The sequence below is a fragment of the Garra rufa genome, chromosome 20 (assembly GCF_049309525.1).
Source record: "Garra rufa chromosome 20, GarRuf1.0, whole genome shotgun sequence".
NCBI classification, from domain to species: domain Eukaryota; kingdom Metazoa; phylum Chordata; class Actinopteri; order Cypriniformes; family Cyprinidae; genus Garra; species Garra rufa.
Genome location: NC_133380.1, coordinates 4,940,160 through 4,964,370, shown reverse-complemented (window position 1 = coordinate 4,964,370; position 24,211 = coordinate 4,940,160). Strand labels below are relative to the sequence as shown.

The window sequence follows — 24,211 nt, the reverse complement described above, 5'->3', positions numbered from 1 at the left end:
TAAAATAAATTAACAAATACACAGAATAAAACAAAAGCAAAATAGATCAAAATAAATTTGATGAAATAAAGTTAATTAAAACAAGAGTAAAATGAATGTAACAAAAACTGATTAAAACAATTTTGCTAAAAAGATTAAAATAAATAGATAAAACTAAAAAAATTTATAAAAGGGTAAAATAACAGATTACAACAAAAAGATTTAAATAAGAGTAAATAAATTTTAAATTATATAAATATACATTCAATAAATAATGATTGAAATGACAAACTAAGCATTATATTGAACAAAAAAAAAAAAAAAAGATTAAAAATTGTAAATAAATACTATGAGTAGGAACTTAATATTCTCCAAATAACATTTTAGAAAATAAATCTTTATTTGAGAACCTTTCTTTTTTTTTTTTTTTTTTTTTTTTTTTTTTTTTTTACAGCAGATGGCTTTTAAATTTTAGGATGGGATGTCCCTCACACGAGGATGATCATATTAGTGCACCTGTGGCTTTAAAAACCTTGAAAACCCCTGACCAAAACGCTTTTTGACCTTAAACTAGTAGCCTCCAAACAGAAACCCCATGCAAATCATTAAAAACGGTGCACATTTGACCTGCAAAGTACAAGCAGCAGAACATGGAAGAGATGTTTTGAATTAAGAACATGACATCAGAGTCAAAGCACGTGAAAAATGCCTATGAAGAGGTTAAACCGCGCTTCAGGAGCGTGATTGTGTAAGGCCGCATGAGCTCATCGGACGCGCTCGACGCTTTCAGACGCAGTCTCAACACAGATGGCATGTTGGGAGAGTAAATGATTAACTTTAAATCGCATACTGACCCACTGCACGGGTCTAAAGACCAGAAGGACGAGCGCTTACGGAGCAAACTGGTGACTGAAGTGTTAATGCAATCCAGATAGCATGTGGGAAACCAGACACGCTTGCAAACTTCTCCCTCCAGAAAAAGAAAACCAGAGAGAAACTGCTTAGTCTTAAGGCTGACGTCAATTACATTGTTTGCTTTCGCTGGTTGCGTTGAACCCCGAAGGTCAAAGCTTCTTTGCAAACAATGCAATCTGACCTTTGCTACCATGCAGACGGGAGAAGCGTTTCCCGCGTTGACCTAAAAACATTCCCTGTGTGAAAAAGCCATCCGGCCAAGTCTGTCCGACCTCATGCGGTCAGACTGAACGTAATGGAAGAGGTTAACGTAATGATGGCAGACCGCAGGAGAAACCTGTGCAGACGTCCCACAGAAAGCCGGGGTTGTTTTAGGCAAGCTCACCTTCCCTGGCTCTCATGCGCGTTTTAACGCAGCGTGACTGAGAATATTATTGCAGAGGTTGTTCTATAGCAACCCTGAAATATTTGCTCAAGGCCTCGTCTCTTTGAACGCCGCCGTACGTGCTGTTTTCCACGTTCGGGTTTCGTTATTTGGACCGAAGGCAGTATCTGGGACACATTACTGAAACTGTGATGCAATCCGTCCTGCTGCAGGAATGTGAGGTTTCTGCATCAGCAGCTTCTGGAATTGCTGCGAGGAGCTGAACTTTGGCGAGGGATGCATTAGCGGGCACATTTATTTTTTTACTCTGTGGCCAAAGAAAGAAAGAAAGAAAAAAGAAAAAAAAAAAACACTGAATGCAAGATGTAATGTAAGCATCCCATGGGGAAAAAACCATCAACGTAACATCTGAATTCAGAGGTGAAAAGCTAAAACATAAAATTGGAATTTAGAAGGAAAAAAAATTTGCAAGCTGTAAAATTAGAATTTAGTGGTGAAAAAAGCTACAATTGCAAAATTAGAATTCAGAGGTGAAAATGCTAAAATTGTAACGTGTAAAATTAGAATTTTGAGGTGAAAAAAAGCAAAAGTTGCAAGATGTAAAATTTAAATTTAGAGGTGGAAAAAAAAAAAAGCTAAAATTGCAGAACGTAAAATCAGAATTCGGACAGAAAAGAGCTAAAATTGCGAGATGTAAAATCAGAATTCAAAAGGAAAACAAACAAAATTGTAAGCTGTAAAATTTAAATTTAGAGGTGAAAAAAGCTAAAATTTTAATTCATAAGGGGAAAAAAAGCTAAAATTGCAAGATAAAAATCAATTTTGGGGTGAAAAAATAAGCCAAAATTGCAGAATGTAAAATCAGAATTCAGACAGAAAAAAAAGCTAAAATTGCAAGATGTAAAAATCTGAATTTAGGTGAAAAAAAAAGATAAAATTGCAAGATAATCTAAATTTTGGGGTAAAAAAAAAAAAAGCCAAAATTGCAGAATGTAAAATTAGAAGTAAAAAAAGGTAAATTTGTGAGATGTGAAATCAGAATTTATAAGAGAAAAAATGCTAAAATTGCAAGATGTAAAATTAAAATTTAGAGGTGAAAAAAGCTAAAAACGCAAGCTGTAAATGTATAATTTAGAGGTGAACAAAAGCTAAAATTGCAGAATGTAAAATCAGAATTCATAAAGGAAAAAATGCTAAAATTGCAAGAAAAATTCAGAAAGGGGAAAAAAAAAAAAATTTAGCTAAAAAAGCTAAAAATTGTGAATTGTAAAGGCTGTAACCTTGGACAAATTACTCAAACTGTGATGCAATCTGTTCTTCTGCAGGAATGAGAGGTTTCTGCATCAGCAGCTTCTGGAATTGTTGCGAGGAGCTGAACTTTGTTGTTGCGAGGGTCGCATTAGCAGAGCCCTGCATCCTGTTGCTTCTTTTAGACTGAAACAATAGCGGATTCCACCAAAATGCCCCACAAAATCCATGTGCACAATCACAGGTTTCTGGGTTCATGTTCAAGGTTTTCCTTCCGGGAGTTCAGCCTAACCAGAGTGGCTCTTCCTGTTAAAGTGCCTGTTAGATGCGGCGTATTCATTTAAGCTTAATTAGCTGCACAATAAAAGGTATGCTACTTATTTCAACAACCTGTAAAAGAGGGCTTTTCTATGCAAGCTTGTTTTCACATGGGATAAGAAAAGGTAATTGTACTTTTTAATCTCACAATTCCAGCTTTTTTTCCAAGTTATTGAGAGATGTTCTAAATCATGACATGTACAAAACTTGAGTTGAGCTATAAAATTAAAATTTAGATGTGAAAAAAAAAAAGAATTACGAAACATAAGATTAGAAAAAGTAAAAACTTCAAAATGCAAACTTTTTCCTCTCAATTTTGAATCAAAATCCTCTTTGAATCAAAATCATTAGATTAAAATAATTGCGATTTTTACAATTCTGGCTTTCAGTTCTTGTTTTAGTTTTGTTTTTTGTTTTGTTTTTATTTTTTGCAAGATAACACTGAATTGTTATACATTTACTCGCTATTGAGAGGAAAAAAGTACAACAATTGAGAAAGCAATTACAATTAATTTTTTTCTCTCTAATAAAAAAAAACGAGATGTAAACTCTGAATTCAAAAGGGAAAAAAGCTAAAATTGTAAGAGCTAAAAATCTGAATTCTAAGAATCAAAATCATGAGATAAAGACAATTGCAATTTTTCATCTCACAATTCTGGATTAAGAGTTAAATTAATATAATTGATTTAAGCTTGCAACTGTGGTAAAAAAAAAAAAAAAAGAATTGTCAGTTAACATTAAAAAAAAAATTACTCTGTGGCAGAAAAAAAAAAATAGAACGATGTAAAATTAGCATTTAAAAGAAAAAGCTAAATGTGCGAAAAAAATGAATGAGAAAGGCAATTGCAACTTTTTCGTCACAATAATGGCTTTTTCCTTACAAATCAGATTTTTTCTTCTCAGAACTTGCAACCAAAATTGTAAGAAATTGCATCAAATTGTAAGATAAACACGCAATTGTTTCTTTTTTGGTTTAAAAGAATTAATATTCAGATGGATTTAAATGGATAAATACGCTAACTTAACACTGACTACGTTTACATGGACACCAGTAATCTAATTAATGACCTTATTCTGAATAAGACAATAATATGATTAAGCTGTTTACATGAGTTGCTTTTAGAATATTCCTTTCATGTTCCCGTTTTACATGTTATAGTACATAGATCGGTTAATGACACGCATCATTAACACGCGACGCTATCAGTTCATCTTCGTTATAGACTTTTGGATGTTTCGGTTTTAATTTGACAAAAGCTTGAAGTGGCTCTGGACATATGCAACACATTTTTGTGCATGCTGTGCTGCTCCAAAGCGTCTGCTCCATACAGCGAGCGTTTCAGAGCCAGACAGTTTTTAGGGAAAAAAAAATCACACGCAAGCACAGTCACCGAAAGCCAGTTTAGTTTGACTTTTTTTTGTTTGTTTTCATTTTGAAAACCCTGTTATCTTTGCCGTTTACGTCACATTACGCCTTGGAGGCTTTCTTTTATTTATTTATTTTTTATTAATTAATTTGATTGCGCGCCCTGTAATAAATGGTTTAGTCGGCATATAACACAGCATGTGATGGAGTCCATGCCTCGTCTTATTAGTTTTTGTTAATAAATGCTATATAAGCTAGTTTTATTTGATTGTTGTTATGCTGTTTAATTAAAAATAACAAATCCATCTTTTAAGAATTTGTTTTAATCTTAAAATTGATAGGTGTAGCCTATATGTAAGCAAAAGATCATGAATTCGTAAAAGTAAAAGTGAAAAGCATCCTAAGCATTCCGCATAAGATGGGCTTAGATTTGGAAATACATTACATCTACATTTCAGTGGTAACCGATAAGGTGATGATGATCATCATCTTTCTTTATTATGGTTAGCACTGTTACCTCAACTAAAGCGGCGTCTCTTCGGAGCTGTCATTTTCTTAAATGAGCCGTGGCAATGTTTCAAATGAGCTTCTAACCAAAACAAACGTCTTTATTTTCAAAGTGATCACCTTGTACCCAAACCATTTGAAACTAAGGAGCCATTTGTCCTACGATTACATACAACAAGCTCTTCGGCGCCGCGTTTGCGGGACTCATGTTTCGCGCTGTTGGGGATTTAAAAAAGTGACGTGAGTGGCTGTGTGTGTGTGTGTGTGTGTGTGTGTGTGTGTGTGTGTGTGCGGGAGGCAGAGCGGCAGAGAGATGCGACAGAGTTGCGAAATTGCAGGCGCGGCTCGAAATGGCTGTTATTTCAAATAGCGTACCATATTAAACTAATCGGTTAACCGGTTTCAACCGGCTAATGAGGCTCGGTGGTCGGTCAAGAAATTTTTTAGTTTTCGCCATCCCTACATAAAACTATAAATTATGATAACAGACAAACTATTTATCAGCAATGAGCATTGATTAATCCCATGTTGTAGCAAAAAAAATTAATAAATAAAAATGAAACCAAAGCATATGCACGTGCGACCAACTGAGAGCGTTATGCCGCGTTCCAGGAAACCCGTGTTTTTCCAAACTTCTACCCGTGAAAGTGCTACAAAGTCCTGAGTCGTGGTTTGAAGACGTGATTTACGAGCTCAAAAACCTGTCTGGAACGCAGCATTAGTGTGTATCCTCTGGTGAAAAGTCCTACGCAAGGGGAGTAGTGTGATTAAGGTGTGTACATGTCTTCCATAATGCGACTAAAATAGGAATACTCCACCTGTCTTAATTCGATTTGTGTTTACTCCGATTATGACTTTAGTCGGATTAAATTAATCAAAAATATCAGTTTACATGGTTGCTTCTTAATCAGAGTATTGTCTTAATCGCGTTAAAATCGGAGTATTGTTGTCCATGTAAACGTACTCACTGACAGTTATTGAACTGAATCAACACTGAACACAACTGACCTGACAAACTCTATTGTCTTCTGTAGAACTGGTTATAGCTCATTTCATAATTGAACTTTGCAACTCTATTGCTGAACGGAACTGAATCAACTCTGATCTAAATTGATCTGAGTAATGACGCCATTGTTTTCTGTATAAATGAAAGTGAATTTGTTTGATAATTGATCATGCAACCTTTACACTGTAATCTTGTTTATTACTGTAAAGCTGACACAATCTGTATTGCATAAAGAACTACCTGTACATAAATGAATATGACTTGATCCTCTATTTACTGAACAGTCATAAATGCCGGTGGGAACGACTTGATCTCTTTAAAACAGTCGGTTTAACGTGAATGCAAACACATTCAGCTTGTGTCTTCCTTTGTGTGTTTGTGTGTTAAAGGGCAAGCGAAGGCCAGCGGCAGCTCTACACCCATCCAGTACAACAAGTTCTGAGAGTTTGGCCTTGTGTTCAAATCAGTGCTGCGTCTCAAAGCGGGTCGGATAACTTTAGGAAAATTAGTGAAAACTAAGTTTTCTTAGCCACATTTACCTGTACAGACAAGTGAACATCACAGGGTGACACAAATAAATACAGGTTCAGGACAGCCGGCTACAATAATAAATCAACGTTTGAGGGAAACCTATTGATATTTGTTGACATACTGATATTTCTGATTAAAAAAAAAAAAAAGATGATGAAAAAACCCTCCAAGTTTGCTGTGCTTGTTTGTAGTGCTGCACAATTTGGCCAAAACTTGATTATTATGACTACAATATGACTTAGTTCATATTGTTCTTTATGATTATTACTCCTTAAAAATGAGCAAAAACAAAACACATGATTAAAATTACTAATATTAAAAGAATAAAACAACAACAACAACAATTATTATTATTATCATCATCATCATCAACTTTATTAATTAATTTTATATTTTTTAATGTAATTATTTTATTTTTGTAAACAAAAAAAATTGTATTAGATAAGACATTAACTTCACTAAAATTAAAATAATGAGGATTTGATAACAATAATAATAATAATAATAATAATAGGGTAGAATATAATTAATCTCTATAATATCTATGTAAACAATGTCTATTAAATAAAAATAATATAAATATAAATGATTAATATTTCAGTAAAGTATACTAATAAATAATTACTAATAAAAGAAATTGAATAAAAAAAAAAAGAGTATTTACAACTAAAAAAGGTCAAAGAAATATTATACACTATATTATTATTTTTATTTTATTATTATTATTATTATTATTATAATAATATACTACAAGTAAAAATACAATAGAATAAATTACTAGTTAAATAAAAAAATCTTATGTTCATTGTTATTAAATCAAAAATTATAAAGTAATAGAATTAGTAATAAAAGAAATTAATATTTCACTAAAATAGAGAATTTATAATACTAATAAATAAAATTACTAATAAAAAATAATTCAACTAAAAATTTCTAAAATAATATTTGACTATTATTATTATTATTAATAATACTAATATAATTGTGTAGAAATACAACAGAATAAATTTAATAATTTAATTTGAAATGATTGTAATAGACAATTAATGATCCTTATTTTTTACTAAATAAAACCTAGTAATAAAACAATTTACCAATTAAAAAATAAAAATAATAAATGTAGAAATACAATAGAATAAATGTAATTAAATTGAATATCTGAAATGTTTGTAATAGACAATTAAATAACTTATTCCTTTATGATAATTATTTTTACCAAGTAAAACATAGTAAAACAATGAATATACCAATTTGTAAAAAAAAAAATAATAATAATAATAATAATAATAATAATATATATATATATATTTTTTTTTTTTTTTAATTAAATATAAATAAATAAAGGATATAATGGAATAAAAGTCAATTTAACAAACAAAAAATTATATAGTTTAGCTTATTATTAGTTTCAAATGATTATCTAAAAAAAGTTGGCTTAAAGATTAAGATGCAAAGGCCAGAAAGTTTAATTAAATTTGTTGGATGAATCCGAAGGAGTCTAAATGGTAGCTGCAACAAATACTGCTATTTTAGGCCTTGTTGCTTCTACAAATCCAAAACAAACCAAGAAGAGTCTTTTGTGTAAAGCGCACGTCCACACCCTGAACATTTGATCTGTTCATAAAGCTGCCTGTCAGAACAACTCCTGAAAACCTTCATTTACTGTACAGAGCCAAAGAAGCAAACCCTTCCACAGGAACTCATCCCACACGTTACTTTACAAGCCGCTGAGATCCCAATAAAGCCGATAGGGAATGTTTTATACAAACGAAGAAAAACTCCGCAACCTAACACGGGCGAACCTTTGGCTCAACCGTGCCGTTCCCGCTACTGTTTGCATAGCGTGAAGATACGGCATCTGACAGCCGCCCGCTGACCGCCGGGAATCACAGACCCGCTCTTGTTCTGGGACGGCCCTCGAGAAGAGCCGATGGAAACAAAACGAGAACCTGAGATTTGCAGAGAAACATCTGACACTTTTGGCTGCTCAAGCCAAGATCTTTCAGATACAAACATCTCCATAATGACAGGAGACAGTCCAACCCACAAGAACTGACTGAAGCGGTTTGTTTTGCTCCAAATCGATCTACGACGGATTGAACACGATACTGAAATTAAAGCATAATTTAACGCCACTCTAGAACAGCCCAAACAAATCTCTTTCAACTCTCTGGTGGGGAAGCTGGCGCTCAGAAGGACCACAGTCCAAACGGGTTTTTAATAATACGCTTCTCTGTCAGGCTTTGTCCTGGGAACACTTTCAGACGTCTTAATTCGCTCTGAGGGGAAGTTTTAAATCTTGGGCAACTCGGACCACTTCGGCTTTGGATGGCAGCTCATGTGTGACTAAGTCCTTCACAAACGCACTCCAAAAATCCCTCACATACTCTTACCGGCAACAAACGCGCGCAAGTTGCCGGTAGCCAACTCTACTTTTTTTCTCGGTACTTTAGCCTAGTTTGTGTAATAATGAAAACATTTCAGTGAAAAAATAAGTCCAAAACTCTCTATTTCAACATTATGAACAATAGGGCTCTACAATCTTTTGCTTTTTTTTTTTTTTTTTTTGTAATTCTTATGCGTTTTCATTTTTCTGATAATCAGATGAAAGCATAAACTTATTTTTAATCAAATGAAAACTAAACCCTTTTAATTTTTGGCAAACAAAGAGGTTTACTGTTAAAATCAATACATGGAAGAAAAATTATATTGTTTAAAACGTTTAAATAATAATAGTATTTTTTTCTACAATTAAGTTGTTAATCTTGTAATATTTATCATATATATTAGGGGTGGCACGGTTCACAAAACCCACGGTTCGGTTCGTATCACGGTTTTAGGTCACGGTTTTCGGTTCTGTACGGTTCTTGTTTTTATTTTTTTTATTTTAATCTTTAACACTCCAGAAGTTTACTTTGGCATATGAAATGTAGCTTGATTATCCACAATTTAGGATACATTATTAAAAAAAAAGTTTTATCATGTAATCATGCACAAACTGAATTGGACTTGACTTTAAGCACATTGTTGAGACCATCTCTGAGGAAAGCTAGGGGAGATTTGATACAGCAATAGAGAAGACATTGATGACATGCTTTTCATTTATTTGGCAAAAACAGGACAATGTGTATCTCTACAGGAATTTATGTGCCTTTTTAGCACAAAGATTGAACTGAAGAATTAACTTGCATGTCTACCAACACACTGGCGTGATGTCTTCTCAGCTGAACTGACAATTTAAGATGAAATCATGACAACCAAAATGTTCCCACACACCTGACCTGGCTAAGGGGCCGTTCACATGAAGCCTCTTTTGCGCACTCAAGTTTGTTATTTCAAATGTAGACGCGCGGTATGCACGCTCGTAATGGAAGCGACGCGGTCCGACACGCTCATTTTTTCCAGGCGCGTTTGCGCCGCATCGAGATAAAAACAATCAACTTTTCAAAATTCCGCAAGCTCACCGCAGACCATGTGACATGAACCAACCAATCAGCTTCATCCTTTCCTTTAATAAAATTGAAAGCACAGCCAAGTTGGATGAACAGCGTATCATAGCTGGCGCATCCTCCAACTCCGGGCAGCCTTACTTATCTCTCCCACTTGCCATTTTTCTACACGTGATGTAACCTGCAGCACTCCACTTTTACTGTCTCTGTCTACACACACCTCTTATTTCATGCAAAAAGGACACTCACGAGGCTACATTGCACATGCGTTGAACCGTTGAACCGTGCGACGCACACACGCACCGAACCGAGACAAGCGAACCGAACGGTTCGGTTGTTTTTCATGTACCGTGCCACCCCTAATATATATTGTTTTATGTCAATTATTTAAATAGGAATAACTAAACATACATTATACTGTTCAAAAGTAATACAAGACTAATATTGTTCTGTTACATGTTAAACCGTACTTTTATTTCGACAGGTTGCCGTGAAGTTTCTGTGTGTACAGTATGATATGATGCTAGTTTTCTCAAATGAAACGGTAAAAGTGACGCTTACAGCAGCTTTGGAGATTGAGTTTCTGTTCATGTGAGATGCAAAGGCAATTAGCAGGAGCGTCATGCGTGCTTCAGGATGCGTGTAGTAAAAAAACAAAACAAAAAAGCGTCTCCGCCATTTGTACATACAGAGGCAAACGTGCAGGATTCATATTAAAACTGTCTTTTTGCATTTCAGTTTTCACAGACACTAGTCCATATCGCGATTTGAATTAAGTGACAGACCAACTTTTGATTTATTAATCCAAAAATCGACGAATTCCGTGACATTTTGCGCTATAGTAAATTCCGTTTTTATGAATGAATGTTTTCGCGGAGGAGACATTGTAAACGCGCGACCATGTAGAGACAGAAATGACATGCCTTCGTGTAAATAAGACAAATAACAAGCCAATTTAGTTTGTTTAATAAAAGAACAAATGTATAGACCTGTTCTATAGGAAAGATAACCTTAAATGACTTCTATTGTGATCTGGCGCTATATCGAAAATAAAATGAACTTGACGTTCAAGGGGGGCGGGGGGGGTGCCGTTGGGGGGGGCGAGATAATGGTAGGGGAAACACTGATACTAGGGATGTTAACCGATGACCGTTTGACCGTATCAACGTTAACCGGTCAAAGTTGTCGGTAGTCGGTTAAAAAAAAAGTGATATCTAAATTAGGCTATTATAGACAGTGGACTATATGCTACTACAGTTAGCCATCTCATTCCTCATCTTTTTGTGTTAAGTGAACAAATTATCCCTCACACTCAATTTTTCATAACTCGCCTGTTTGTACTTAATAAATCAATAAAAACATTTGGCGCGAGGTCACAGCGTTTGGGTTCGCGCGCTCACAAGGTTTGCGAAAAGTAAAGGCAACAGGGTAAAACACTCGAGGTTAGAGCCAGGGCAGACGACAGGATGAAGCGTGCAAAGAAAAGTAGTGTGTGGGACCATTTCACCAAAAAGAATGAGACAGATGTAAGTTGCAACTTGTGTGATACAGTGCTTAAATACAGTAGCAGCACATCATCTATGATGTATCACCTGAAAACGCGACACCCGCAAGCCTCTTCGGGTGAGAAAGGTAGCCAAAGCCAACCTACCGTGTCATCTATGCTAGCAGGTAGGAAATGTGAAATGGAAGGAAATGAGCCGTGGCAATGTTTCAAATGAGCTTCTAACCTAGACAAATGCCTTTATTTTCAAAGCGATCACCTTGTACCCAAACCATTTGAAACTAAGGAGCCATTTGTCCTACGATTACATACAAGCTCTTCGGCGCCGCGTTTGCGGGACTCATGTTTCGCGCTGTAGGGGATTTTAAAAAAGTGACGTGAGTGGCAGTGTGTGCGTGTGTGCGGGAGGCAGAGCGGCAGAGAGATGCGACAGAGTTGCGAAATTGCAGGCGCGGCTCGAAATGGCTGTTATTTCAAATAGCGTACCATATTTTAAACTAATCGGTTAACCGGTTTCAACCGGCTAATGAGGCTCGGTGGTCGGTCAAGAAATTTTTTAGTTTTCGCCATCCCTAACTGATACTAACCAGGGCTCGACAATAAGGACTGCCCGATGGCCCGGGGCCAGCATGCGAGACGCTCGGGACAGTAGACCCGATCGGGCCAGTGCTGCCTTGTCACTACAGTTTAATTTGCCTGCACAAATACAGTCTAATGGTGCGTTAACACAGAACGCCAAGCGAATATGCGCATCGCGTCACTCGCTCTAGTTTATTCGCGGGATGTTTTTCCCGTCACTCGCGCGAATAACAACAAGGCACGATCGACCATGGCGGAGATAAATACGATCGCTGCTTTGTACTTGCTGTGCAAGTCCTAAATACACCGGAAAGCCAAACGTCAACGTGTCTGGGTTCACAGCACAGTAATGTATCACAGACATATCTCACGAATCCTTCCATAAACAAAGTGTAGAGAGAGTGTAAATAAGAGATTGATCGTGCAGTACAGAAAGTGTCATTGATTATAATAGACCTTTGTGATATCGCAAACTAAGATGAGTGACAGCTTTTCATATTTTTTTATGGGAGTTTGTAAATAAGATATTGATTTAATACAGCAGTTAAATAAACAAGTAGTTAAGTGACTTCCATTGTCTGACAATAACACTATGCCTGATTTTGCTCTGATTCGTCATCAAAAGTCACACCGCTGTGTTTGAACGTAGAGGCGCTTATAAGCGAATGTGGGTTTTCAAACGAATCTAGTGAAATGATTCAATTTCCCATTCATAAAGAGTCACTTGCGTTATTCCTGAATGAACCATGCGTTCGAACGAATCGAATGATACGATTCAGTAATTTCAGTTTCTTGCCGCCACCTGCTGGTAGATCCTTTCAGTTATTGAAATCTTAAATACTTCTGTATTGAAAATTGTATATTTAACACATTAATCTCAACATGAATATGAATTTGATTGCACTCATGGCACCTGAGCCTCATTTTCATGGATGACACTGTAAAAATGAAGACAGAAACCTTGCTGATCATTAAACTATTACTAGCACTACCTCTTTCTTGTGAAAGGAGTTTTAGTTCAATGAAGCAAATTAAAAATGACTGGAGAAGCAACCTCTCAGTGGATTCACTCCACAAACTTTTATTCATCAGCATTGAAGGGCCTGAGTTGGACCATTTCAATGGCCAGAAGGTAGTTGAAAGGTGGCAGAAAGGGCTCTGAGAGTATTGCTCTAGAACAGAGACAATATTTGGGATCTTCTGATCAAGACCAGAAACAATCCATCACAATAAAACTTTTATAACTTTAATAACACTGTTTACTAATATCGTTTAAATTTTCTTCTTTGCAACAACATTCCGTTAAAAGGAGTCCTCCATTTATGTATAGTTAACTGCTGATCTGGGACCATCGATCTGGACAGACTGTTGTGCATAAATATAGTCACATCACAATTATAATTTCTTAAATTGTCAATTGTATTTAAAGAAAAGTTATGCTGAATAAAAAAAATGTATAGTTATTTTTGGCTCTTGACACATTATTGAAAATATGTGGCTAAGAAATAACTATTAACTTTTTTTTTTGGTGGGGCCATTAAAAATTTTGGCAGGGCAAGTAAAAATCTGAACCACTGGCCCGACACCACCACCAAAACAAGCACAGTAAACCTTTTCAGCCACACATACATGCAGCAAACTCCTCACTGAGAAGCAAATCATGATTGAACTGGAAAAGCAGCAGTCTGTTTATGCAGGGCTTTTCTGTGCAGATTACAGTCTGAATCTGTCTGGGTTGATCTCAGAGGGAGGCCCACGGTGGCTTGTGGTTGCCGTTGTGATTAAAGGACATTAAACACCAGTGAATTCCATGAGCATGACAAGAGCCTGGAGAATCCTATTTGTTTAGCTTGAGAGCAGAAGATGCGAGCGGGAACAAGCTTTCTGCATCTTCCAGGGTCAAGCCTCTCTAACAAGCCATCGCTGAGTTTCTAGCTTTGGCAGAAAGACGGCAGTTTTGATTCCAGCAGCGAGCTGAACTCTTATAAGGCTACTGTTGGGAAGGGCTGCACAATCAATTGCAAATAAAACTGCAGTATGGCTTATTGAAATCACGAAATCACAAAGACTGTGATCTAATTAAATAAATAGACATGCTGTGAGTTTCAGAGTGAAACGTGGCACTGTGTTCATTTGTACACCAGCAACTTATTTTCAGCATTTTTAGCGTCTATGAGCTCCAAAAGCTCTACGGTTTAATATTTATAAACAGCCATAAACATAAATTATATTTTTCTTAATAATGTTATTTTACAAAAAGTAGTAATACAGCAAAAATAGTGTTTATTATAATATATTTAGCTCCCAAAAATGTAAATTCTATCAATATGACAAAAACATAATTGTAAATAAATAATATTAACACATTAGTTTATTATATATTTGGCCGCAAAAACGTGGTTTATATAATCAATGATAAATTAATAAACAAAAACAAATAAATAAATGCCAAAAGTTGTTACATTTTTGGCTCCAAAACAATTTGAATTTACATAAAGACTACCAAATAATTTGATAGATAAAGCAAAAAAAATGTGTTTATTATATATTTGGACTAAATGTTGACTTATACATCCATGACAATAAATAAATAACTTTTTAAAAATGAATTATAGTTACACATTTGACTTCAAAACTATTTGAATTTACATATAACTAGAAAAATCAAAAGTAAATAAATTATTATTATTATTATTATTATTATTATTATTATTATTATTATTATTAGACTAAACTGTTGACATTTATGACTGTAACGAAATGGCAAAAAATGTGTTTATCATTATACATTTATACATCTACGACTACAGATATTTAATAAAAAAAACATTACTAATAATAATAATAATAATAATAATAATAATAATTATTATTATTATTATGATTTATTATTATTATATATTTGGATTTATATTTTTAAACATTACAATAAATTAATAAATAAATGGTGTTTATTGTTATTACATATTTGGACTAAACAATGTTGATTTTCACATCTATGACTATAAATAAACTTTACAACTAATATTAGAACAAATATTTTTGTATTGGCATAATATTTTATATTTTAATGAACACACAAAATCCAATTTCAATTTTTTTTTTTTTTGTGCATGTAGATTGCAAGCTGCCAAGCAGGAAAAGGTAACTAGAGCGAAGATCCTTTCCAAGTTTTCTAGATCTCCGGGTCAAGATTTGATTTCATCTGACCTTTTTATTTGCTTTAACAACGATTCCTTGTCTTTACCGGGAATGAATCACATTAATAAAATGGGTTACGAATGACAAATTGAATTTGAGTGCAAAAATATCATCAAAATCATCCCAAAGTACAGACAGGAAGACGCTTAATCATTCAGCGCACACCGACTAATGAGGTCACGGCATGAAGTCATTCATCAGTATGTCCACATCCCACACCTCTCCAATGGAAAACTAATAGCAAGCGACCCTAAAAGAGGCTTTCATCACCGCCCGCATGACTTCAATCACGTCTTCGAGCCATCGACAGTGGAAAAAAAACAGGACAAATGTCAGAGAGCAGAATCAGAGTTAATTGACTGACTCAGCAAGAACCGCTTCAGAACATCAATAGAACCACCGGGCCTAATTTAGGGGGCGGATGAAGACCACATGATGATCAAAGACATATTTTGGAACGAAATTGATACGGCATGGAACGATCATGTCGAACCGCACTCGCAGAGGCTTGGGGAAAACAACAAAAGCATCACATCAGGAGAGAATTGACATGGAAACATGGACTAGGGACTGTGCAATTCATGCAAAACATGATATTATGACATTAACCACTCTGCTCAAGTCCAGACCATTTTACAGCTTTTTCTGGACACGAATCGAAGACTAGAAGAGGCCAGAGAGTTCTTCAGCTGACCTTTTCAATTATGCCTTCTTGTCTTTGACATTAGAGAGAGAAACTAAAACATCGTCGAATGTAATCCAGTGAGATTTACGGACAAATCGACAGACGCTGTGACCTTCTCGTATTTATTTAGCTGGGAATTCTCACCCATCTCTGAACACGGCTGGCCTTTCAAACAGTGGAAAGTCTGGGCACCGGACCTCATGATAACGCTCAACCTTTCCACGCGGGTCTTAATGAAAACGCCCCACAGAACGCTTCTGGAGCGGAAGATACCGTCATTCAGGAAGTGTCTGTGAAAATCACAAACTAAAGAGCTACTCCATGCATGTCCCGTGTACTGCAACTACTGTAAAAGACTGTAAAAAGAGCAACAAGGAAGAGTATTTGATAAAGGATTGATAAGGAAATCTCATTTGTCTTGAGTGAGAAACACTTCATGAAATCATACAGACCTCAAAAGTCATCCACGGTCCTAAAACATCACAAGTAAACGGCAAAAATTAGTTGATCTGAACTTTCAGCTTGGTTACATCACATAGATGAACATTCATTTACATGCCTATTGTGCAATCAGAGGATCACACCGTTAGAAATACATAAATAATGTTGTATATATGAATTAAAGTAAAAGATACAAAAAAAGAAAAATAGAAATATTAAATTAATGAAAAATATTTTTAAAATTGCTAACAAAAAAATTAAATTAATTTGATAAAACAAATTTGTTGCTGGTGTATATGCAAAAACAGGCCATAAAACATGCTTCTTGAACAAATTTATGAATTATATAATAATATAAAAAGAAATGTCCTAAAGGATCACACAGTTACAAATATGCATATACATAAAAACAATATAAAAGAATGAATAGAAATTAATCAATTTAAGAACTTAAATGAAAATGAACAATTTGAATAAATGCCATGGAAAAAAAAAAAAAAAAAAAGTAAAAAAAGGAGAAAATTAAATTATTATATTTGATAATTTTGCAGCTGGTGTATATGCAAAAACAGGCCATAAAATATGTTTCTGGAACAAATAAATTAATTATTTAATTATATAATATAATTAAGAAGAAAAAAAATGTCCTAAAGGATCACAGAGTTGAAAAAAAATTAACATTAAATTAGAAATTATTTAAATTAACTTAAATTATTATTAAATAAATAAAATAAAATGAACAATTTTAATAAATGCAATAAAAACACGATTTTGCTGCTGGTGTATACACACAAGTCCATAAAACAAGTTTCTAGAACCAACTAGCTAACTAAATAAATAAAGTAAATATTAATACAATTATTATACAATTATTATACACTTTTCCTAAAAAAATAAAATAAAATATATTTCTAACATTGTACATGAATAAATAAATAAAATACAATATAAAAAAGACAAATAATGCATTAAAAAAAAATGATAAAAACTCAATTTGGGGGAAAACTAAAATAATAATAATAATAATAATAATAATAATAATAATAATAATAATAATAATAAAACTAAAACAATTTCCTAAAAGACCACACAATTAGAAATACAAATATATATTTAACACTGTACATGAATAAAGAAAAAACAAATAAATAAATGGCAAAAAAGAAACAAATAAATTATATCTGATAAAACAACAAATTTGCAGCTGGTGTATATGCAAAAACAGGTCAGAAAACATGTTTGTGGAACTAACAAAGATTGAACAGTTAAATATATAAACATTTCTAACAGTGTACATGAATATATAGACTGAAACACACTATTAAAAACAAATAAACAAATGGACAAACAAAAAAAGCTAAAAAGAAAAATTGATACAACAACAATTTTACAGCTGGTGTATATGAACCATGCAAAAGTAGTGTTTCTTAAAGACACAGCAGCAATAACAGATCATAAATATGATGTTTCTGCCACAAAAACAACAACAACAAAATTTAAGCTTCAGGGAAAAAGTCCTTGTGCAACTTTTGTACTGACAAAGTTTGTCCTCCATCCAGTCCTCTTTTACATGCCTTTAAATCTGAACCCAGGTTACTCCCACTGCCTAAGATGAATGGAAAACTCTGATGCAGTTCATGGGTGACTGGTTATTAGGTCACCGCATTGACTCTCCAAAGACAAATCAAGCTTGGGAAACTCTCTATGCAAAGAAAGATGAATAACCCAGAGCTCATCCACGGATTCTGAGACACACAGAAACATGTAGAGCAGGAAGTCCGGCCTGAGGCCCTCACACCTCAAATTTCATCACAAATGTGAACTTTGATGTCATGTATTTGCTCACAAACACACGTAACCGGCCAAGAACTGCAAGGAAATCAGGTAGGGCGTCGCCATGACAATGTTTGCATGCATTTTGCTATGAGCAACTGATTGCCAAATATGGAAAAAACATCCTGTGACCCTGACTATGCAGGTGACAGTAAGCACCTGTTCTGAGATTTAATGTACATGCATAATCTATTTACAAGATTTACACAAGCACCAGCATGTAAAACAACAGTGACAGCGTGAGAAATCGTGTAAAAGCCGCTTGAAATACAGCCTGATGCATTTGGAACGGCTTCAAGAATGTCACAGGCCAGCCAAAAGGTGTTTGGCACCAAACACAAGCATTGTGAAACTACATCTTAATATTTAAGCCTCTGGAATGCTGAAATTCTCAGGATTTCTAAATCTTAATGAACACAATGCAACTGGTGCAAATGGTGCAACTTTCTCAAATAAGGACTACCAGTGGAGATAAGAGTGATAATCTAGAAATAATCAATAGACACTGGGTGGATGTTATCTCTTATCTGCAGAGGATGAATCATCTCAGCAGTGATTTCACATGCACAAACATATTTACTTTATGATGCAACTCTGCAAAACAAAGGTGTTGACTTGAGTAAGAGTAAGACAAGGATAAGGAGACAGATAAACGTTTACTTATTTACTTGTATAGAGTAAAAAAAAAGTATATTTATTAATATTTAAATTCATAATTGCATTCATTTATTATAAATGCATTAAATACAAAAACATTTTTAGTTATTTTTCTCAAAATATTTAATTACTTACATATTTACAATGTATAAATGTAAAAAAAATTGAAATGTATAATTTGTTTTAATTATATTTTATTTCAAAATATTATTTATTTATATACATTTGTATTTATAAATTTAAATAGAAATAAATACAAAAATATATTTATATATTTGTAATTTAAATAAAATACATATACTTACATTTTTACAAATTTTATATTTTATTTCAGATTATTATTTAATTTATTATAATTTCTATACATTTGTAATTATTTAAATTTAAATACAACTTAATATTTATTATAAAACATTTACATTTATAGAATGCATTACCCGATTTACTCAAGTTCACCCTAAACACCATGGTACATGAATATGGTAATGCCTTAGCACCAATGAATCACTAAAAATATTAATGTTTTAGTTCTATGGAATGTATGTGATACCATCAGTGTCCAACAGTTATTCATTATAACCAAACAAGCAAATAACTACAGAAACTAAAAGGGTTAAATATGATGGCATTTCCTGTAGTTCAAATTTAACCACCTTATATGGTTAATTTAAGGTAACTGGGCCACTTTCCCAGTCACCTCAATGGCAAAAGAGTCCCAATTTACTTGCAAAACAACAGAAACACACACGTTTAGTACTATGGTGTGTAATGTTTGTTCATTTCAACCAAAACAAGCAAACAACTACACAAAAATTAATGTAAAATAGCATGGCATTTCCTCTAGCTCAAATTTAACCACCTTATAGGGTTAGTTTAAGGTAATTGGGCCATTTTCCCCAGTCACCTCAATGGCAAAAGCATCCCAATTTACTTACAAAACAATAGAAATACATGTATTTTAGTCATCAGTGTCATCAGTGTGCAAAGGTAGTTCATTAAAAAAAAAAAAAAAACATGTTTAGAAACTAATAATGTAAAATAGCATGGTATTTCATCCATTTCCAATTTAACCACCTTATAGGGTTAATTTAAGGTGACTGGGACACTTTCCCAGTCACCTCAATGATAAAAGCATCCCAATTTACTTACAAAACAATAGAAACACATGCGTTTTAGTACTATTGGTGTGTATCTGATAACATCAGTGTGCAATGCTTGTTCATTTTAACCAAAAACAAAAGCAATCAATTACAGAAATAATGTAAAATGGCATGGTATCTCCTCTAACTAATTTAACCATCTTATAGGGTTAGTTTAAGGTTATTTGGACACTTTCCTAGTCACCTCAATTGGAAAAGCATCCCAACATACTTACAAAACAATAGAAATACATGCGATTTAGTACTACGGTATAAGATACCATCCGTGTGCAATGGTTGTTCATTTTAACCAAAAAAACAAACAATTACACACACTAATAATGTAAAATAGCGTTGTATCTCACCCAGTTCAAATTTAACCATCGTATAGGGTTAGTTTAAGGTAATTTGGACACTTTCCCAGTCACCTTAATGGCAAAAGCATCCCAATTTAACGTTACTTACAAAACAAAAGAAATACATGCGTTTTAGTACTATGGTATAAGATACCATCCGTGTGCAATGGTTGGTCATTTTAACCAAAAAAAAACAAACAAGTACAAAAACTAATTAGGTAAAATAGCATTGTATTTCACCTAGTTCAAATTTAACCACCGTATAGGGTTAATGCAAGGTAATTGGGCCACTTTCCCAGTCACCTCAAGTGCAAAATCGCCCAAAATTACTCAAGTTCGTCCTAAATACCATGACAAATTGATACGAATTAGTACCACGGTCCTCCCACAGTAATTTCACAAGGGTTAAACACTGATTATTAGACACTTTCCCTCAACTTTCCTCCTGACTAGAAAGCAAAAGCCGTTGAACTCACCGATGGACACGAGCTTTATATTCTCCTTGTCCAGAAACTCGAGCGCCACGGACACGTTCTCCAACTTCATCTGTCTGAAAGTGGGTCTGGCGTGATATTTTCTGTACATCTTCTTCTGGCTGAGCACCTCGAGGAGCGAGATGAGTCGCAGTCCATCGCTCAGGTCCAGCTGCAGGTCCGCGACGCGCTTGTTAACGCTCTTCAGGTGCTCGTTACACCAACGCGTGAACGTGTTTTGCTGGATCTTTTTCCACGGCGCGTCGTCCGCCAGGTCCTTCTCTGTGGCCGGCATGATGCTTTAATACTCGTATGTTTTGTCGTTTGTAACTTTGGATGTGTGTCGCGTTTGTGGGGCTGCTCTGCGTTCGTGCGCTCCCGTATTCCGAACCGTTTCTCTCTCGTGGGCGCGCCTGCGCGCGCTGTTATATACGGCAAGCGGGTGACGCCACCTGCGCTGCATCAAACCCAACCTGCCTTTCGACAGCATGTGACTGACGGCCCTTCTCTATCCAATAATAAGTAAGAAGAAAATTCTTAGAAAAGATATGGTAAGAGAAAAATAAGAGCTATGAATGCTGCTTGTTGTGTTCTGTAAAACATAATAATAAAAATATTTTAAAATAATAATACAACTAAAAGAAAATAAAAAGCATCTGATTATTAAGGTAATATGATTTAAAGCATAAACAGTTTTTTAATAGGTAAACAAATGGATGGAAAAAACACCAAGAGACCAGGATCATTTTTATTGATTTATTGTTTGTTTGTTTGTTAAATTATAAAGTGGAAATAAAATCAAATGTAAAAATTAAAAACTTAAACTAAATGGAAATTGGAAATGTTGTAACTGAAATAAGTTTAAATGTAATTTATATGAAATATTAAAATACAAATTATATATAAATAAGTCAGTGGAATTGTGAAAAGTACTTGTTTAAAATGACAAAAGCACATAATAATAATAAACTGAAAATGATATATTTTAATACTAAATAAGTTACTATGATTTAATAATAAAATAACACTGCTGGAATAAAATAAAATGTAAACATTAGATGAAAAACTAAATGAAAATTGAAAATATTGATGTATACATCTGTAGAATTGTGAAAAGTATTAATTAAAAATGACAAAAGCACATAACAAAATTACCAGAAAAAAAATCATAAATAATAAAATAAAAAAGGAAAATTATATATTTTAATACTAAATAAATTACTATGATTTAACAATGAAATAAAACTGCTGTAATAAAATAAATTTTAAATGTTAGATGAAAAAATAATAATAAAATTGGAAATTTTATTATATTTTATTATATTTAATATCTTATTATATATTTTTTAAATTTTATTATATTTAATATTTTAATACAAAATAAATTACTATAAATTAATAATAAAAATTGGAAATGTAACTAAAAGAAGTTTAAATATAATTTGTATAAAAATAAAAATAAAAAATTACTACAATTATAATAATAAATAATCAAATAATAAAACAAAATTAATGAAATTTCTATATTTTAATACTAAATTTAAAAAAAACTGCTGGAATAAAAAAAATGTAAACATTAAATGAAAATTGACAAAAGCATAAATAATAAAAATAATTAAATTATAAAATAAAAACTGAAAATTATATATTTTAATACTAAATAACACTGCTGGAATAAAATAAAATGTAAACAATATATGAAAAACTTAAAATAAATGAAAAATGTAATTGTTGCGAATGAAATAAGTCTAAATATAATTTATATAAAATCCCAAAAAATATATGATATATAAATGAAAATGATCAATCAATAAAACTGAAAAAGACTAATTAAAATGACAAAAAGCACATAACAAAATTACCAAAATAATAATAAAATAAAAACTTAAAACTATATATCTTAATACCAAATAAATTACTATGAATACATGCAAAGTATATAGACATAAATCATCTGTACATTAGAGTCAAACCTGTCCTAAACTTTTCATGTTTCCTATGCTTTCATTTGATCTATTCTTTATTAATTATGTCTCTAAATAAATAAGAAGAAATATTAACCATTCCAAGGACTTTTGCAAAAATGTTCTCTACAAAAGGCCTCCAAACGCTTTCTGGTGTTGTTTAATAAAAGCCACAAGGGCCCTTCTAACAGATTTCAGATGCATCTCTTTAATGGACACTTTCTCTCACCCTCAGACACTTTTATGAATCGCCAGACAAATGTTTCCCACACGTTTGGCGAGCTCCTGAACGCCACACTGCCCGCTTTGTTTTGTCTGTGAAAAGGTGTCAGCAGCGCTCTACAATCATAACAGACTTATCCAGACGTTTTCATTAAACGCGCCTTTCCTCTCACCCTCATATCCTGCACGGCTTCCCACCTTCGCTGACAGGAGTCTCAATATTCACTCCAGTATCAACAGCGGCCATTATTCCATGCAGCGCTGCCATCCTGAACCTTTCCCATGCAGCATACAGTACTTGATCAGCATTAGTCACCAGGGTGGATCGGCATTGCATCATACTCTTACAAATACAAAGAAAGACACACATCTGCGATATAACAACAGCTGAGCTCTTCTGTTTGAAAAGCCTTCGAAACAAAGCCAAACACTTAAAGGAACAGCTCACACAAAAGTTACATTCCCTCAGGCCATCCAAAATGTTAAATGATGGTTTTGTTTCTTACAAACAAGCATCTTTTGGCTTCACAAGTGTGGTGTGGATCTGTGTTGGGGAAAGTTACTTTTAAAAGTAATGTGTTACAATATTGAGTTACTCCCTAAATAAGTTACTAATTACATTACTTAGTTACTTTTTATGGAAAGTAATGCGTTACAATATTGAGTTACTCCCTAAATAAGTTACTAATTACGTTACTTAGTTACTTTTTACAGAAAGTAATGCGTTATAATATTGAGTTACTCCCTAAATAAGTTACTAATTACATTACTTAGTTACTTTTTATGGAAAGTAATGTGTTACAATATTGAGTTACTCCCTAAATAAGTTACTAATTACGTTACTTAGTTACTTTTTACAGAAAGTAATGCGTTATAATATTGAGTTACTCCCTAAATAAGTTACTAATTACATTACTTAGTTACTTTTTATGGAAAGTAATGCGTTATAATATTGAGTTACTCCCTAAATAAGTTACTAATTACATTACTTAGTTACTTTTTATGGAAAGTAATGTGTTACAATATTGAGTTACTCCCTAAATAAGTTACTAATTACGTTACTTAGTTACTTTTTACAGAAAGTAATGCGTTATAATATTGAGTTACTCCCTAAATAAGTTACTAATTACATTACTTAGTTACTTTTTATGGAAAGTAATGCGTTACAATATTGAGTTACTCCCTAAATAAGTTACTAATTACATTACTTAGTTACTTTTTATGGAAAGTAATGTGTTACAATATTGAGTTACTCCCTAAATAAGTTACTAATTACGTTACTTAGTTACTTTTTACAGAAAGTAATGCGTTATAATATTGAGTTACTCCCTAAATAAGTTACTAATTACATTACTTAGTTACTTTTTATGGAAAGTAATGCGTTACAATATTGAGTTACTCCCTAAATAAGTTACTAATTACGTTACTTAGTTACTTTTTATGGAAAGTAATG

The 24,211-nt window shown here is 33.3% G+C and overlaps 1 protein-coding gene across 1 annotated transcript in view; it reads right to left on the bottom strand.

Moving 5' to 3' along the window:
• The window catches only part of flnba (filamin B a), a 179,594-nt gene extending 158,642 nt beyond the window's left edge, over nt 1-20,952 (bottom strand). The window contains exon 1 of the mRNA XM_073826377.1: nt 20,576-20,952. Within this exon, the coding sequence (XP_073682478.1) occupies nt 20,576-20,867 (292 nt within the window). The 5' untranslated portion in view covers nt 20,868-20,952. The remainder of the gene's footprint in view (nt 1-20,575) is intronic.
• Between the last annotated feature and the right edge of the window lie 3,259 nt (nt 20,953-24,211).